The sequence below is a fragment of the Gracilinanus agilis genome, chromosome 4 (genome assembly GCF_016433145.1).
Source record: "Gracilinanus agilis isolate LMUSP501 chromosome 4, AgileGrace, whole genome shotgun sequence".
In the NCBI taxonomy this organism is placed as follows: Eukaryota; Metazoa; Chordata; class Mammalia; order Didelphimorphia; family Didelphidae; genus Gracilinanus; species Gracilinanus agilis.
In genome coordinates, this window is record NC_058133.1 from 354,418,486 (window position 1) to 354,436,690 (window position 18,205).

The 18,205-nt window shown below is 36.4% G+C and overlaps 1 protein-coding gene across 1 annotated transcript in view; it reads right to left on the bottom strand.

Annotated features, from left to right (window-relative positions):
* Positions 1–211: 211 nt before the first annotated feature.
* LOC123247663 (prolyl endopeptidase) overlaps positions 212–18,205 on the bottom strand; it is a 162,640-nt gene continuing 144,646 nt past the window's right edge. Inside the window, exons 13-15 of the mRNA XM_044676624.1 lie at positions 16,145–16,276; positions 11,874–12,030; positions 212–1,281 (exon numbers count right to left, since the gene is read on the bottom strand). Coding sequence (XP_044532559.1) covers positions 987–1,281; positions 11,874–12,030; positions 16,145–16,276 — 584 coding nt within the window. The 3' untranslated portion in view covers positions 212–986. The remainder of the gene's footprint in view (positions 1,282–11,873; positions 12,031–16,144; positions 16,277–18,205) is intronic.

The window sequence follows — 18,205 nt, forward strand, 5'->3', positions numbered from 1 at the left end:
AATTAAGTTAGATCTAAAAAATGCTCTTCTGGAAAGCAGTTTTTAAAAGAAGTATCTGCTTGGAAAGTTTAAGGAATGTCTATTTGGGTCCCATGATACAGGAATCGATGGATCATACTATTTAGAGTGGGAAAGGCCTAGCATTTCCAGAAATCTTTTTTGTTAACTTAAGGAAAGTAATTAAAGTTTGGATTTTAGGAAGCAGCCATCATTTTCCAGTTTCAATCTATTTTAATAGGAGGCATTTAAGTAGAGAGAGCCTCTTGGGAGAGGTAGGTACAGAGCAGTGGAACAATGAAATACTTAAAAAAAAAAAGCAGCTCAAAATCAAATAACTTAAATCAAATCACATATAAGCTGTTAATCCAAAGACTAGAAAACATTTAGGATATTCTGAAAATGAATTTGTCGCAAAACTGGGCAAGGCATATATTTTGAGAGAAAACTAATCTAATCCACACCAAGTAGAATTTTAGTGTCCCCTCCCATCAATAATTTATAAAGAACCAGAAATAAAGTCTCCCATTCTTAAATAACATTTATTATGGTTGTAAAGAAATTCTGTTGTATTATCACAGTTCTTTTGTTTACTTACAGGTGACTTGTATACGGTTATGGGAGCAAATAACATTGAGGTTTATAGGAAGCTTGACTACCACTTTAAAACTCTGGATATCTAAGTATTCACAACAGCATTTGCTGCAAGTTAGCTTTTTGTTCAAACATGCTTCCCCCCCCCCCCTTTTTAAACATATGTCTGAATATGGCAGAAAAAGTCACTCCCAGGGAATGATAAAAAGGAGAAGCCTAAAAAAGGTAAAATTCCCACAGCAGTTTGGGTCACTGGAAGAATGAACTGTGGTTTTGACGTGTAGGAACGGTGTTCTTCAAATATAAGTACTATGCCCATTGGTTTCTCTGTGTAAATGGTGGTTAAAAGCCCTTGAGGTTGATCTGGGGGATACAATGGGAGCTGGGAATCCCATTTATTCAATCCAATCGATATTTAAGCACCGTGCTATAAATGCAAACATATCGGAGACTTCCTCGATCACTTTCGCAGTGGGCTTTCCTGCTCCGTGGCCTGCCTTGGTATCAACGTGAATGAGCAGAGGGTTGGTCTGCTTTCGGCTTCGGCCTATAATGTACTGTAGGGTGGCAATGAACTTCAGGGAGTGAAGGGGTACCACGCGGTCATCATGATCTGCAGTGAGAAGTAACATGGAGGGATACTGGACTCCATCCCCATCAGGTAACCTGATGTTATGTAACGGAGAGTATCTGAAAAACAAAAATAATTTAACGTGGTGGGTAGTGAGGTTAATAAAGACATACAAAGCATTTCTAATTTTTCAAAAAAGACAATCACAGCAGACTTATTTTTGTCAACCGTGACCTAATTTATCTGGACTGAAAACTACTGTTAACTGAAACTATTGCTAATATGAACTACTGAGTAAGCATTTGAAAGGATTTTTATTGTCCAGTCAATTTTATTGTCAAGCAGGACCATGGATATAGAGCTGAGTAACCTCACCTAATGAGGACGATGATGATGGCGATGAGGATGATGGGAAGCATTTCTATAGTGCTTGCAGATTTATAAACAGAGTCCCATTTGATGCTCACAACAACCCTGAGAGGTAGGTGCTTTTCTTATCCCCATTTCTCATATGAAGAAACAGGAGTTGAGACAAGTTAAGTGACTTGCCCAAGGTCATAAAGCTAGTTATGTGCCAGAGGCTGGATATGAACTCAGAACTTTCTGAATCCAGGCCCAGTATTCTACCCATTGCACCACTGGCTGCCCTTCTAGTCCAACTTCCTCTTCTAACACAGAAGGAATCAGGTCCAGATGTGAAAATGACTTGCCTATGAGCAAGGGCTCAATTTCAACACCAGGAAACTATAGAGCCTGAACTCTGAAGCACTTACCTGTTCTGCAGTCTGGTTTTTTTCTTTCTCTTTTCCTCAGTTGTTTTAAATATAATAAATAGGAAGACAGTGATCACAATTTTTTTTGGCCACTGATTCAGCAGACAAGGAAAGCAATTTTCTGCTGTGTTAAAGGATGTACATACTATAAGCAGCTGTAACACAAGTGGTCTTCTAAAGAATACAGCTGGGCACTCGCATCCTAGCATACCTCTCTACTATTTATGACACTTTTATCTTACAGGATTAAAGGCCTCATTTGCTGTTCTTTAAATAAAACTCCATCTCCTGATTGTGCATTTTCACTGCTTTCCCTCTTCTTGTTTTTATCTCCCTCCTTACTTCTGCCTTCTGGCTTCCTTCAAGACCCAATTAATAACCCACCTTTTGTAGGAAGCCTTTCCCAGGGCTTTCTAAGTGGTTGTCTTCCTTCTGAAATCATATTCAGGTTATCTTGTCTATGTCATGTTTGTACATGGTTGTAGCCTCCCCCATTGGACTGTGGGCTCCATGAGGGAAGGGATTGTTCTGCTAAGCACTTTGCACAGAGCCTGGCATATAAAAAGAGCTTAATAAATAAATGCCTGTTGACTTGGCTTGACAGGAGGTCATATATTTTGACCTTCTATGTCCTTTTGAATATAAGAAAATTTAGGTTCAGGAAGATTTCATGAAACAGATAAAAAAAGATACTATTAAATTCAATTAAATCTTTTTCTCTTATAAGTTCGTTTTTAACATTGATTGGCATTTATTACAGGTTTTACATGTGTTTTACATGTAAAAAAGCTTAAAAAAGCATTGTGTTACCTTATTTAATCCTTATAACTATACAATAAGGTAGACAGTGAAGCTGAGGAAACTGAGGCTTAGAGGAATTTGCACAAAGCCATATACAATTGAGCAGCAGGGCTGGGACTTTGGCCTGGGTCTTCTGACTAAATCAATGAGCTGTTCACCAGGCTGCTTCCCTTAGAAGACACTGTCAAGTACTATGAAGCTAGAAATATGAACATCTAGTAATGATTTTTAAAATAATTACTTTTAAGAAATAAGGGAAATTATTCAAAATTTCATGTGTCTAGGACATCAGTCTAGTCTATTGGCTTGTGTATAAAAAAACGATCAACTTGTAATCAGTTGGTTTAATTGATATGTTTTTGTTGTCATTTCATTTCTTTCAAAACATTTAGTTGGAAGTACTACATATCAATAGATATTCTAAGGAACTAAAAAAAATAATAATTTAGAGAGTTAAGAACTGATTTTGTAGATTTTCAGTTCTAAGACTCAAGTTGAAGAAAATGTTCCTAACTTATTTACAAATAAAATCAGACAGTCTCTAGCTCTTCATAATGACTGGCTTTAAACAAAAATGCTTAAGACTTTAGGATTTCTGATTAAAAATGGTTTGGAAATATTTTGTTCTAAAAGTGATTTAAACTCTTCTGAAAGTCAATTGTATAGAGCTCCCTAGTGAAGACAGGCTATATCGGAAGGCTATTTGTAAAAGTTGTTGTGACACAAACCATTGCTAAGGGAACAACAGTATTTAAATTTCAATTCACACAGGAGCCAGAGGAAATGGCAAGGTTGTCGCCATAATTAGTTCTCACAGTCAATCAAGGTAAATAGATTGCCTGTGACTGAATCAGAGAAAAGCTGCTGGTATTTAACTACAAAATACAGAGATAGTCTTTTGCTGCCAAAGTTGACCTTAAACTGTGTGGATAACCATTACCAGAATGTTAGAGAAAAAGTGCTGTAATTAAGCTTGGTGATAAATGACACTCAGGAGAAGCAGCCTGTTTAGTGGATGAGGACCAGCCAAGGAGTCAAGAAGGCTTGGGTTACAATGTTATTTTTGACAGTGGGTTCATGTGGCCAAGTCATGTAACCTCTCAGCACCCTAAGCAACTTCTGAAGCCTAAGCTGCAGACAAGTGTTTTTAGAGGGAGAAAAACCAATTTAAAAAATCAGTAGAAAATGTAGTATCTATCCTATTTCTTTAAATTTTGCTCTAAGTTCATTTTTCCCCTAGGACATTTTTATTTCAATTTTTTTTTATTGTTGTTATTCTGAACTTGACAAAGACTAAAACATCATTTCAATTTGTAAAGAACAGAAAAAGATGTTTTTAATATGAAACTGTAATTCTCTATTACACCTTGTTTAAATACACATTTAATGTATGTTAGTTGTTTTATTGTCCCATGAACTCCATCCTGTTCTTTTTTGAGCATATAACACCCCACCACCACCACCACCAATGACTTTTGTTTCTTCGCTTTTTTGCATCACTACCCTTAAACAAATATACAACTTTTTTGCATAACAAATAATCATAGGCTGCAAAATGAATGCAGATATTGGCAAAATCCAAAATGGATGTCTCATTTTGCAACTGTGGCTGTTGAAAAGTGAGGAGCATGGTTCGTCACCAGTGCTCTGGACTTCTGGGTGACTACTGTATAAAACTGATCAGAATTCTTCAGTCTTTAAAGGATGTTTTTTCCTTTACAGTGTCGTTGTGATTATATCAGTACACTATTCCAGGAATGTTCTCTGAGTTTTGCTTATTTCACTCTGCATGAGTTCATACAGGTCTTTCTAGGTTTCGCTAAACTTATCCCTTTTACCATATCCTTCTACCAACAACATTCCATTATATTAATAGACCATAATTTATTATTTCCTAATGATAGATATTCCTTTAGTTTGTGACAAAATGTTGTTATGAATATTTTGGTAAATATCAGCACTTTCTTTTTTTTTTTCTCCTGAACCCTTTGCGGGTATTTGCTTTGGAGTTATACTGTTGATGCATAGGTAAGTGACTTTTTTGAGTTTTGTTCCAAATTACTTTCCAGAATGGCTGATTGGTATGTTATTTTTTATTTTTATTTTTTACTACAGCCCTTTTCCTACACTTCAATTGTCATCTTCCTTTTTTGGTCATCACTGTCAATCTACTGGGTGTAAAGTAGAATCTCAGAATTGTTTTAAATTGTATTTCTCTTATTATTAGTGTATTGGAAAGTTTTTTTAATATGGTTGTTGGTAGCTTGGATTTCTTTCCTTGAATTCCTATCGTTTTTGTTTTTTTTTTTACCATTTATCTATTCAGAATAACTTTCTATTCTATCTTTGAATCAGTTCCCTCTATATCTTTGTTATCAAACCTTTATCAGTCATCAAACATTTACTAAATGCTGTGTGCCAGACATTATGTTAAGCACCAAGGATACAAAAAAGGGGGTAAAAACCCAAAACAAACAATTAAAGTCCTTGTTCTCAAGGCATTCATATTTTAGTGGAGAATACACCAGGCAAATAAATATACCCAGAGAAGATATATACAGTGTAAATAGAAGATAAACTCAGAAAGAAGGGACTAGAGGTGTTGGTGTAGGGAACCAGGAAAAACTTTGTTTAGAAGCTATTTAGCTAAATCTTGAAGGAAGCTAGTAAATAAAAGAGAAGTGAGGAAGGAGGAGAACATGACAGTAATGGGGAATATAACCGACACAAATGTAGGGAATTGATAAAAGGGTTCTGTGTGTGGAACATCAAATAAGTCAGCATAACTGGACTGCAGAGTATGTGGGACAAAAGTATAAGAGAGAAAGCTATAAAGAGCTTTGAATGTCTTAACAGAGGAGTTTATATTTGATCCTGAACAAATACTTATTGAGTCGGGGGTAGCATGGTCAGACCTGTGCTTTAGGATCATTTTGGGAGCAGAGTGGAGCTCAGATTGGAGCTGGGAAGATACTTGAGTTGGGGAGACTCATTTAGAAGGCTATTATAATAGTGTAGGAAAAATTTAGTGATAAGGGCCTGGACAAATACGGTATCTGTATGAATAGAGAGAAGACATAGAGAAGGGATGTTGTGAAGTTCATAACAACAAATCAAAAAAGAGATAGGATAGAAAAGGTCACTATGACCATGCTGTCACAGGGAATGATATTGAAGTTGTGAGCCTGGGTGAGTGCTCTTGCCAGTAGCAGGAAAGTTAGTTAGCAGGAAGGGCCTTGGAGGAAAGATGACAAATTCTGTTTTGGATATGTTGAGTTTGAGAGCTCAGTGGGATGTCCAATCTAATGTGGTTGTGTTATTAATTCACTTCAGGGAGGTATGAATGTATTATAATCTATAACGTAAAGTTTAAATTCTTTTGAGAGCAATTTTAGGATAAGAAATTTGCCGACCATCTCCCCAGAATCCAGACAATGAACCTGTTTGGAGAAGACACCATGAAGATGCCTGCAGAGATCTACACTGCATCAAGAAGACCCAGAATGAACTTTAGGGTACAGTTGATTGAACTGTGGGGGACTGAATGCATTTGTTTTGAATATACATTCTTATGCCAAAGGAGTCTTCCCCCTAATTGGCTTTTTGTTGATGTGCCTAGCAAAATCATTGGATCATTGATTTTTGTCCTCTTTTCTTCTATCCCAAAATTTCTATGATTTATAATTTAGTTATGTTTTCATGATCCATTTAGGGAAACTGGTCTCCCCAAGAGGATCACGGGGAGAATGCATTATTGGAAGTTTGGGGGGGTCCTTGAACTACATTTCCCATGAGCCCACTGGCTTCCTGTCTTGCGTGATGACATAGACAGTTACATAATGACATAGATAGGAGGATAAAATTGAGTGGCTGGACTAGTACTTCCTCTTTTCCTCCTGGAGCAGCAAGGTGACTGCAGGTAATGGTGGGTCTTTCAAACAGCCTAAGCTAGCAAGGCACGTGGCTTCATTTTTCTAATGGCTACCAATAAATCTTTTAATACCATCATATTTTTAAAGCTATCCTTTTATATTCATTTTATTTCTTACAGTGTACAAAAGGCAGTTAGTGCTATTAATGCTGGGGGGGCTGGGAGTGAGGGGAGAGAAAGGCACACATCTGGGAATCATCTGTGCAGAGAAGGTGATGACATCATTAAAAGAATTATAATTTGGTATTCTAGAGTCCATGACAGCCTTAGGGACACCCATTTTTTTTTTTAAACCCTTAAGTTCTGTGTATTGGCTCCTAGGTGGAAGAGTGGTAAGTGGGCAATGGGGGTCAAGTGACTGGCCCAGGGTCACACAGCTGGGAAGTGTATGAGGCCGGATTTGAACCTAGGACCTCCTGTCTCTAGGCCTGACTCTCAATCCACTGAGCTACCCAGCTGCCCCTGACACCCATTGTTATTGAGTGTGACCTAGACGAAGATCAAGGAATCCTAAGAAGGATTGGTCAAACAGGAAAGAGGAGTAGGAGAGAATATCCAGATGATGACCAACAATGTCAAAGGGTACAGAGAAGTCAGGAAGGATGAGGACTAAGAAAAGGTCATTAAATTTGGTAATTAAACTTTGCCGAGGGCAGCTTCCGATTAAATGATGGAATCAGAAGCTAGACTTTAGAGCAACGGTCGGCAACCTTTTTGGCCATGAGAGCCATAAACACCTGCAGAAGGAAGAGGATGGAGGCAGAAGGCGCTGGAATATGGGGTGGGGGCTGAAGGTTCCCCTGGGACACATCCTGGGGCTCTGCCCAGACTGGCCGGTCAGGAGGTGGAGCCAGATATGGCTCGAGAGCCATATGTTGCTGACCCCTGGTCTAGAGAATTAAAAAGCAAGTGAGAGGGCAGCTAGGTAAACTCAGTGGATAAAGCACCAAGCCTGGAGTTGTGAGTCCTGAATTCAAATTTGACCTCAGACACTTCCTAGCTGTGTGATCCCAGGCAAGTCACTTAACCCCAACTGCCTAGTCCTTGCTGTTCTTCTGTCTTATTACTAGGACAGAATGTTAAATGGTTTTTTTGTTTTTTTTTTTTTTAAAAGCAAGTGAGAAGAAAGGAAGCAGAGGCACCAAGTATACATGACTTCCTCATGGAGTTTGGCCACCAGGTAGAAATGAGATAATGAATGTTAAACTACTAGGAATGGTTAGGTCAGGTGAAGGTCGGTCAGTCCTTCCTTCCTTCCTTCCTTCCTTTTAAAGAATTGAGAAAAATATGGATATGGTCATATGCAGCAAAGAATATAAGCCAGTAGGTAGGGAAAGACCGAAGTTGCAGAGTGGTGGTGATTGCAAAGGTAATCTGATGGAGAAGATTAGAAGTGATCAAATCAAAGGTTTGCTCTGTCAAGGAGAGGGCCACATCTTTTGGGGAAGGAGGAATGAAAAGAAATGGTGAGGGAAGATGAATGATATAACAAGAAGGAGGGCAGAAGAGGATTCTCAGTGAATGGCTTCAAACTTTTCAGTAAAATATGAAGCAAGGTCCTCAGACAGTAAGATGCAGGGAGGGGAATGTTGTGGCAGGCTTGAGGAAGAGATGAAAATGATTGGAATAATCACTATGCTGGACTATTGGATGGATTTGAATTTTATTATTGAGTGAGATATATAACATAAATTTATAGTAAACTCCATCAACACAGTTGTAATTTTCCCAGCTTCCTTTACTAGCATGTACATAGAAAGGAAGGGGGAAGATTGTGGGAGTTATCCAAGGTTGGGGTTTATCAAGGTGAGATGGACATTGTGGTAAGGGATTCATATAGAGGACAGTAGAGAGTTAAACTGATTCACCAACGTACTGAGATAGGGGAAGACAGAAGGGTATAGTCAGTGCAAGGGTGATGGGTCTAGGAAAAAAATTAAGGGATGAACAGATGGCTGATGGGATCCTCCCAATGTTCTAATTCTGTGTGATACCCTTTCCTATCTTTGGCTTTAATTTAGCCTAACTAGATAATTTAGCTTAGCCATTTTACCTAGATAATATACCTCTCCTAGGCATTCGGGAAAAATAAATGGCCTTGATGTAGTAAAATCTATAAACTAAGAAAAATAAAGTAATGTTGATAAACATCAAGTGTCAAGAGCCAATGGTAAAATAGCTGATTGGAATCTCATAAAATGAGCCAGTCAACTTCTGGGCTAATGTCACTATACACTGGGAAACTGGCCTAGCTTCTATTTCTTATAACTTCTTTCCCTTATAAGAGGTTCTAATCAAAGTGTTAAATATTTCTATTATCATTATTATTATTAAGCTTGTGATATACAATTAACAAACACAAATTCAAAATTTTAAGAGCTTTCAGGTCTCTCTTTCTCTTTACATAGCATCTGTAAACTAAATCCTGAACATGCAAAATATTTTTCTTATAATCTGTACCTAGAAAACTAGGCTACCTGTAGCTATAAAAGTAAATGCATGCAGATGGAAAAAAAAAACCTGAATAATTTTCTGCTGGAGAACAGAAGTTCAATTATGCAACTGTGGACTTATTAATAAAACATTTTTTAGTTGATGAAAATAATTACCATGTTTTTGTAAGCCAGTCACATTAATGGAGTGTCTACTGTATGCTAAGTATGCCAGCTGGACACAGAGCAAAACAAATGATTAAAAATGAGGCTTGTTTCTCTTATTCCTTTGCTTAAAGGGTTAAAAAGAATCATATCTGCTTAACGTGAAACTACTGTTTACTGAGAAAGCTAAGGCACAGAAAGGAAATGCTATTTGTCCTGGTTATACAATTCCTAAATGATGCTGAGAGTAAAATTTAGAGCACTTATTTATATTTAGATATTTCCTAGGTAGATCATGCTTTTTCTCAAATTGTTTATGCTTTAGGTGACTGAACATAAGAGTAATGAGCAGGCAAACATCTTAGCTTGGACAGCTTCCACAGAATGCTTGCCAGTTTCTCATTTTGCATATGGATTGAACTGAGAGGAGTGAACTAGATGAATTTTTAATCTTTCTAAAAGCAGCATATCAAAGAAAAATTACCTTTTAACACAAAAGCTTGGGAAGAAATGAAATAATTATATTCCTTGCCTATTCCCTACTCTGTTTCCTTAGCCCTCAATATTTAGGAAGAAATTTATGATTTCCCCCCTCTAATATGATTTTCTCTTTTGTAGGCTCCCAATGTCAAATGAAACATCTTAGAGTCCCTGAAAATGACATAAAAGCAAATGACTTCAAATTCAAGTTAGAATTACAGTTGAATGTAAACTCTTTGTGGGAAGAGATTGTTTTTTGTTTGTTTTTGTTCTTTGTATCCCCAGTACCAGGCTTGGGGCCTTGTACACGGAAGGGGCCAGTATACTTAATAAATGTTGATTGACTAGGGAGGGTGGGGTTGTTGGGAGATGTTATACAAGGTCTTTTTGCAAATACCAGTCATGCTTATTCTTTACAATTTAGTTTTTGCTTCATTTCCTCCCACAATATACCACCTTTCCCTATGATAGTAAGCCTTCCCTTCTAATAAACAATTTTTAAGCAAAATCAATCAACATAGCTACCATGTCTGGCAGTGCATATAGCATCATAAATTGTCCCCTACTTCTCCAATGAGAGAAAAGAGAGGCCTCTCCTCATTTCTTCTTTGAGGTAGTCATTAGGATTAAGTTGTATTTGGCTTTTCATTACCATTTCAGTTTTACTGTTTTCCTTTCTCTTTGCTTTAGTTTATATAGTCACCACCCTGGTATAGGCCTGCATCTCACACCTGACTACTGTGGTAATCTGATAGAAGTCTGCCAGCTTCAAGTTTCTTCCTTCTCTAATTCATCCTCAATTCAGCCATCAAAGTGATTTTCCTAAAGCACAGGTCAAACCACATCACTCTCCTACTCAATAAATTCCAGTGGTTCCCTAGCCCTCCCAGGAACAAATACAAAAAAACCCCTATTTAACATTCAAACAAAGTCCTTTCCTACTTTCCCCTCTATCTTTCCAGTCTGCCTTTACCCACCACCATAGACTTTTTCATCCAGTGACAATGATTTCCTGGCTCTTCCATGAACAAGACTCCAATTCTATGTTTTCTCTGGCTATCTCCTAACCCTGGAATGTTCTTTATTTCTGCCTCCTAGTTTCCTTTAAGACTCAACTAAAAATTCAATTTCTATAGGAAGTTTTTCTCAATCACTTGATTCTACTGCATCCTCTCTGTCAATTATTTCCTATCTTTCTTAGACAGCTTGTTTGAACACATTTGTTTGCTTATTGTCTCCACCACCATAAGAATGTGAGCTCCTTGAGTGTAGGAGCTAACTTATACTTCTTTTTGTATCTCTGGGGCTTAGCACAGTCTAGCACAGGGCAGGTGCTTAATATATGTTTGACTGACATATATATATGTATGTACTTCTATATCTAAGGCAAACTAGGGTGATTTTCTTTTTAAGGAACAGGCATACAAGATTATCTTTCTGCTTTTTGGTGGTTTTGGAGAAGTCATATGAACGCGAGGCAGATAAAGAGCATGAGCCTTTATGCTTTTACTCCTATCAGGAATTCATTTATTCTATTATTTTACATTGTGAAATGGGAAGACGAAAGAAGAAAATATTAGCAATGTTTCCTACAAGTCTAGAGAAGATTATTAGGAAGATGAATACCAGAACACTGCTATGATCTATTATATTTATAAGGTAAATAGTTTATAAAGGTAAATACCTTTGTTCTTATTTTAGCACTAAAATATCTAGTCTTCCTAAAACATAGGGATGAATTTTCTCCTCAAAACTGAGGGTTAAGGAAAATGCATACAATAAACTGTGTAAATAAACACTATGTGAAAAAAAAAACCTATTAAGTGCTGTGACCCATCAACTCCAAAGACTAATGGTAAAACTTATTTCTCTTTTCTTGGCAGAAAGGCAGAGGACAGACTAGGTAAAGGATAAAGCATACTTTGTCAGGAAAAACCAAAGAAGTGCTCTGTTGGGGGAAGGAGTGCTAAGGCAGGGGAGGGTGTGGTTTTTGGGAAGCAAAGGCAACATTTTAAAAAGCATAAATAAAACATTCATTTTTTAAAAGGCTATTAAAGTAAAACTAACTTCAAAACGATACAAATCAAAGTATTAGCCAATAGGTAATAAATGAGACTTAAGTATCTTACTTGCTAAGCCATTCAAAGTGTTCTTTGCTATCAGAACAACCATAGTCAGTGGTCCAGGCATGGCCAATGGTATACTTATGAAACTTTAGCATGTCCATTACTCCAACTTGGGCAATGACACAACCGAAGAGGTCAGGGCGTTGATTTGCACAAGCAGCTAAAAAAAGAAAACAGAATGACAGATTGAATCTCAAGTTACATAATAATTACTTAAAAACAATTAAATGCAAACCAGAGGCTGATGGCCATGAATATGACCCCTTGTGGGAACTCAAAGAAATTTAAAGCTGAAAGAGACTTCAGATTATCCTGTCTAATCCACTCATTTTATAAATTAGGTAACCCAGACCAGGAAATAGCATTACTTACCAAAGTTCATACAACTAGCTAGAGGATAAGCTAGGCAGACCTCAGATCTACTTAGGCCCAGTGTTCTTTCTCCAATGGATCATTCCATGCTGTGGAAAACTTGCTGATTGATTCCTTACTTCTTGTCTAGTCACTGTTACTTCTCATAATAAATGACTCTGCTTTTAATGCAACCTCCAATTTTCTCTTGCCAGCCATCCTTTTGTTGTACTATTTTCCCTATATCATATTCTTTCTTCTCATTCTTCCAGTTTTTATTCTTTCTCTTCTGCTTTATGTGAGTACTCAGAAAGCTATTTCTTTTAGTGAGGAAATTGGCCACATGTAAGAAGAGAGCTGAAGGCTATGTAAAGAAATAGAGCAATCTTTAGCTAATATTTGACAATGAGAAAAAGTAGGATTGTGTGAAAGCCAATAACAATGGAAGGGATATGGGATTCAAAGAAAGAAATAGCATCAGGTGGGAAAGCCTTGACTCAACATAGAACATTTTATGCTAGGTACACTTAGACTTGATTTGTAGACACTTTCCATACCAAATATTGTCTACAAATTTCAAAGAGGGTTGTTGTTGTCCAGTTATTCAGTCATTTCTGACTCATCATAACCTTACAGACCATTGCATACTCACTATATCACAATATCTGTCCAAGTTCATGTTCACTGTTTCCATGACACTATCTATCCATCTCATCCTGTGCTATCCTTTTCCTTTAGCCTTCAATTTATCCCTATCAGTTTCTCATGACACAAAGTATTTAAGCTTAGGCTTCAGTATTTGACCTTCCAATCTGAATTAATTTCTTTATGTAATGACTGATTTGATCTCTGCTGTCCAATAGTCTCTCAAAAGTATTCTCTAGCATCACAATTTGAAAGTGTCAATTTTGTGGCACTCAGCTTTCCTTATAGTCCAACTCTTACAGGCATACATGTCTTTTTAATTTCATGGCTACAGTCACCATCTGCAATCATCTTTGAGCCAGAGAATATAAAATTTGCTACTGCTTCCATTTCTTCTCACTCTATTTGCCAGGAAGTGAAGGGACTAATTGCCAAGCTACTTTTTAAAATGTTACACTTAAAGCCAACTTTTATATTCTCCTCTTTCACGACCATCAAGAGGCTTCTTAATTTGTCTTCACCTTCTGCCATCAAAGTGGCATGATCTGCACATCTGAGATTGTTATTTTTCCTGCAACCTAAATTCTAGCTTTTGATTCACCCAGCCTGGCATTTTGCTTGATGTTCACTGTATATAAATTAAATAAGGTGGCAATATATAGCCTTGCTGTACTCCCTTTCCAATCTCAAATCAATCAGTTGTTCCATGTTTGGTGCAAATTGTTGCTTCCTGACCTACAGGTTCATCAGGAGATAAGTAAGATGATCTGGAGTCCCATCTCTTTGAAGGCTTGCCACATGAATCACTGCCTTCTTGTAATAGAGGAGCTTGTGTAGCTCACTGAAACTATGAGCCATGATGTGCAGGGTTACCTAAGATGGACAGGTCACAGTAAAGAGTTCTGACAGAAGGTGATCCATTGGAGAAGGAAATGGCAAACCACTCCAGTATCTGTGCCAAGACAACCCAATGGAGTATCAAAATGATTAAAGAGATGACATTGGAAGATAAGCCCCTCAGGTTGGAAGGCATGCAATATGCTAGTAGAGAAATAAGTACCTAAAGTATATATAGTATATGTATATATACAAAAGAAGCGGTTGTGTAAAAGCCATCTGGAAAAGAGCAGAGGACAGGTATAAGTACCTAAAGTATATTAATATAGTTAAATTGTGTGTGTGTGTGCATGTATGTGTGTATGTCTATACACACACACTAAAGAAGCAGCTGGGCCAAAGCCAAAAGGAAGCTCAGTAGCTGAGGCTTTTCTGTTGATGAAAAGAAAGTCCAGTATTATAAAGAATAATACTTTACAGAAATGTAGAGTGTAAGATCTATGAACCAAGGTAAGCTGGATGTGGTCAAACAGGAGATGGAAAGATTAAACATCAACATTCTGAGTGCCAATTAACTTAAATTATGGAAATGGGTAAATTTAATTCAAATGACTATTGCACATACTACTGTAGGCAAGAATCCCTTAGAAGAAATGGAGTAGCTCTCAAAGTCAATAAAAGGATGAGAAATGCAATAGTGAGATATAACCTAAAAAATGACAGCATGATATTTGTTCTAATCCAAGGCAAATTGTTCACAGTAATACTAAACATAGTAAACCACTGTTGCTGAAGAGGCCAAAGTTGGTCATTTCCATGAAGACTTATGACATCTTCTAGAAATAACACCAAAAAAAAAAAAAAAAAAAAAAAAGAAAGAAAGAAAAGAAATGTTGATTGTTTTTTAAGGTATTCAAACCATTTTAGGACCAAAGCAGTCAGAGAAAACTGAAAAAAGTACATTTTAATGAATCAATTAAGCATATAGCAGAATATTAAAGGAACTGATATAAGAAAGTTGTAGATGAATTTGAGGAGAAATTGGGCAAGATTCTTAAAATAGGGTGACTTATATGATGGTTCTATGTAGAATTACTCAAAAACTTTTATTTAGTTTTAAACCTTTACCATATCAATTCTAAGAGAGAAGAATGGCAAGGGCTAGGTAATAGGGGTTAAGTGACTTGCCCAGGGTCAACTAAGAAATGTTTGAAACCAGATCTGAACCCAGGCCCTCCTGACTCTAGGCATGGTGCTCTATCTACTATGCTATCTAGCTGCCCCCTCAAAAGGTTTTCTTGTAAAAAGTGAAGAATTTCATTAATATCAATTCAAGATCATTAATTACCTATTGAAACATATAATAGGGATGAGACTGGACTTGTGATTTCACTGCTATATGGAATGCCTGGATGAAGAAACTTCACCTACTGATGTACCTCCCCTCCAACTGGAGAGATTGCCCAGGTTCACACAGCAAGTACCTATCAGAGGTAGCACTTGAATCCAGATTTTTCTGGCTCCCAGGACAGCTGCCTTTCAAATAGTGTCCATGGCAAACTGTGGCACTCAATCATAGGAAGAGTATTTACTCACATAGGTAAAAATTGCAATATGCTTTGTGTCATTTGCATTTTTATATACCTTACTGATCTAAAAATAGGTCACACTTGAATATAATGCCTCTAAAATGAGACAACTTTCATTATGTTAATATTAGGAGATTGAAGTATGGAAAGGATTTTAAATGAAAAATACTTTGTGGGAATGGTGCATTTTTAAGACTTAAGTATAGAAATGGGAACATTTGAATAGATGGAATAAAGGGTTCTTGGCTCTGCCACCAAAATAGCTGTGTGATCTTAGGCAGATAGCTTTACTTTCTGGGTCTGTGTCCTTACTTTATTTTATTTTATTTTTAAAAAGGTGGGTTGGACAAGATTTCTAAATTCTATTTTAGCTTTAACATCTTATGATAAAATCAAGCTGGCTTCTAGAGCACAGGCTCTGATCCCAACTAATAAGAACAATTTGACAATTATTTCTAAAATACCCTTCTCAGTTCTTACATTCTAAGATTTTCAGTATACATTGAAAAGTTAATACCAATTAAAGGTCACATTGAAGTTTCACACATGCTAATTTTTGGAAAGGGAGTGATATAGTTTAATGAATACTGGACATGCTTTTCCTTCATATCTCAAATGCCTGTTTAGTGAGGGGCATATAGTAGATGCTGAATAAATGCTTACAAAAACATTTTTCTTAATATATAAAATCCAAAATACTATGGATGTTCTTTCATTGTTTGCCACCTTAAATTATCTATGTTTCTGCTCTCTACTGACTAGGATAATCTGAGGAGTGTCCACAGATAAGATTCTCTGAGCACTCTTAAGTAATTAAAAAGCAAGTATGATGCATTAAAATATAAATCTTACCCACTAAAAGTCCTCCATTTGAGCCTCCATTAATAGTCAATCTCTTTGGCGAAGTATAACCTTCCTTTATAAGATACTCAGCAGCACATTGAAAGTCATCGAAACAGTTTTGCTTATTGCCCAGGATACCACCTACAACATACCAAAAGCAGGGGAGATATGGGAGTTCACTCTATAAAACTTAAAATACTATCATGCAGTCAAAAGAAACTCACAAAGAAGTAGAACAATTTTTCAGCTCAAGAAAATCGTAAGATAATTTGGTACCTCCCAGCCCGATTGTTTTCTTGCATCCTAAGTAACAAATGCTTGCATTATAGAACAAGTGGGTTATAACTTTTACTAAATGGCCTTGCATGACAAATTCTGTTATAAAGCTCATTGATAACCCCACCCAAGAATTAACTTAATAGCATGTGAAAATTTATAGAAAACCTTTTCAATGTGCAATGTAATTCACTACAATTTAAAAGAACATTACATTTCCATTTTTAAAAGGATATAAAAAAAATTTAAAGTTTCCAAATAGGCAGTAGAATAGAAAAAGACTATACATAAAGCTATGTATTTCTATTACTTAGTTATATATAATATAATGTATATAAGTATAATATAAAATTATATATCTATAATGATATAAATATAACATTAGTTCAGTATGTAACTTTCAAAACTGTCCTACTTGTCTATGATACCTTCTGGCCTTCCTTCTGTTCTCTTCTGTGCATTTAAAAAATGTTTCAATGATAGATATTCTTTCCTTTTTCTTTTTTTTTGGGGGGGTGGGGGAGAGAATGACCCTCCTTAATTGAAAACAAAACAAAACAAAACTTGTGTCAAAAATATACAAAGATGATCAAAATAAATTCCCACAATAATTGTGTCAGAAAACGTATACCCTGAGAATCCATCACTCCTCTCTGGTAGATAGAATGCTTCATCAGTCCTCTGGAATTATGGCTGGTTATTATTGCATTACAATTCTAAAGATTTTTAGCTATTGTCCTTACAACAAACATTGCATTTAAAAGTTTACTAAATAATCACTAAAACACATGACTGGAAATTTTGTCACATTTACCTAGATTTAACCTTACAGTAGAAAGAAAACTGGACTAAAGGAAATAGGAGACCAGCTCTAGTCCTTACTCTGATATTAAGCAGCTGCGTGACACTGGGTAATTTCCCTTCTTTAGGGCTTGGTCTTCATATATGTGCCAAATGAAGGGTTTGGACTAGATAATCTCTGAAGTTCACTGACCTCTATTTTCTCTGTTATAAAAGGGTTTGGACTTTTATGATGAATGCTGAAGTCCCAGGTTCTAGTTCTCTTGCCATGTACCTTGTGATTTAGGCGGTCACCCACTTTTCCACACATGATCCTCCATTTCCCATCTCTGAACCTTAGCATTGTTTGTTCCCTCTGCCTCAAATATATCATCTCTTAGAATCCCTAGTTTCTGTTAAAATTTAGCTCTAGTGCCACTGTCTTAAACTGTTTGACACCCAACTCCTAATGTTGTCCCTTCTTAAAAAAGACCTTAATTTAAACTGTTTACATATATATATATGTATATATATATATATTTTTATATATGAATATACTATCTTTCTCATTAGTATATATAATGGGAAGGATTATTTCACTTTTCTATTGGTATTCTTTGCTTCCCAGGATTTAGCACAGTGGTTGACATAAAGTAGGTGTTTAAGAAATGCTTGTTGATTAATTGATAAATCCATGATTCTCTGATACTTTTCAGGTCTAATGATTTCTAGTTCACATGAAAGATTAGTGTCTGGGAGAAAGCAAGCAAAATAAAGAGTGTAGCAATATTATATTATTTATATCATAGATGAGAAAACAAAGTTTCTGAAAGGTTGTGATTGATCATGTAGCTAATATCAGAGGCAGGATTCTGACTCAAGTTGTCTAACTCCAAACTCACTCATCTACTCAGTCAGGATGCCTCTCAGAGGAGATGGACAAATAAGAATATGCGATTTTCCAAAGAGAAACATCATCATTTCCAAATATAAATGACAAAACAAAAATCAAAC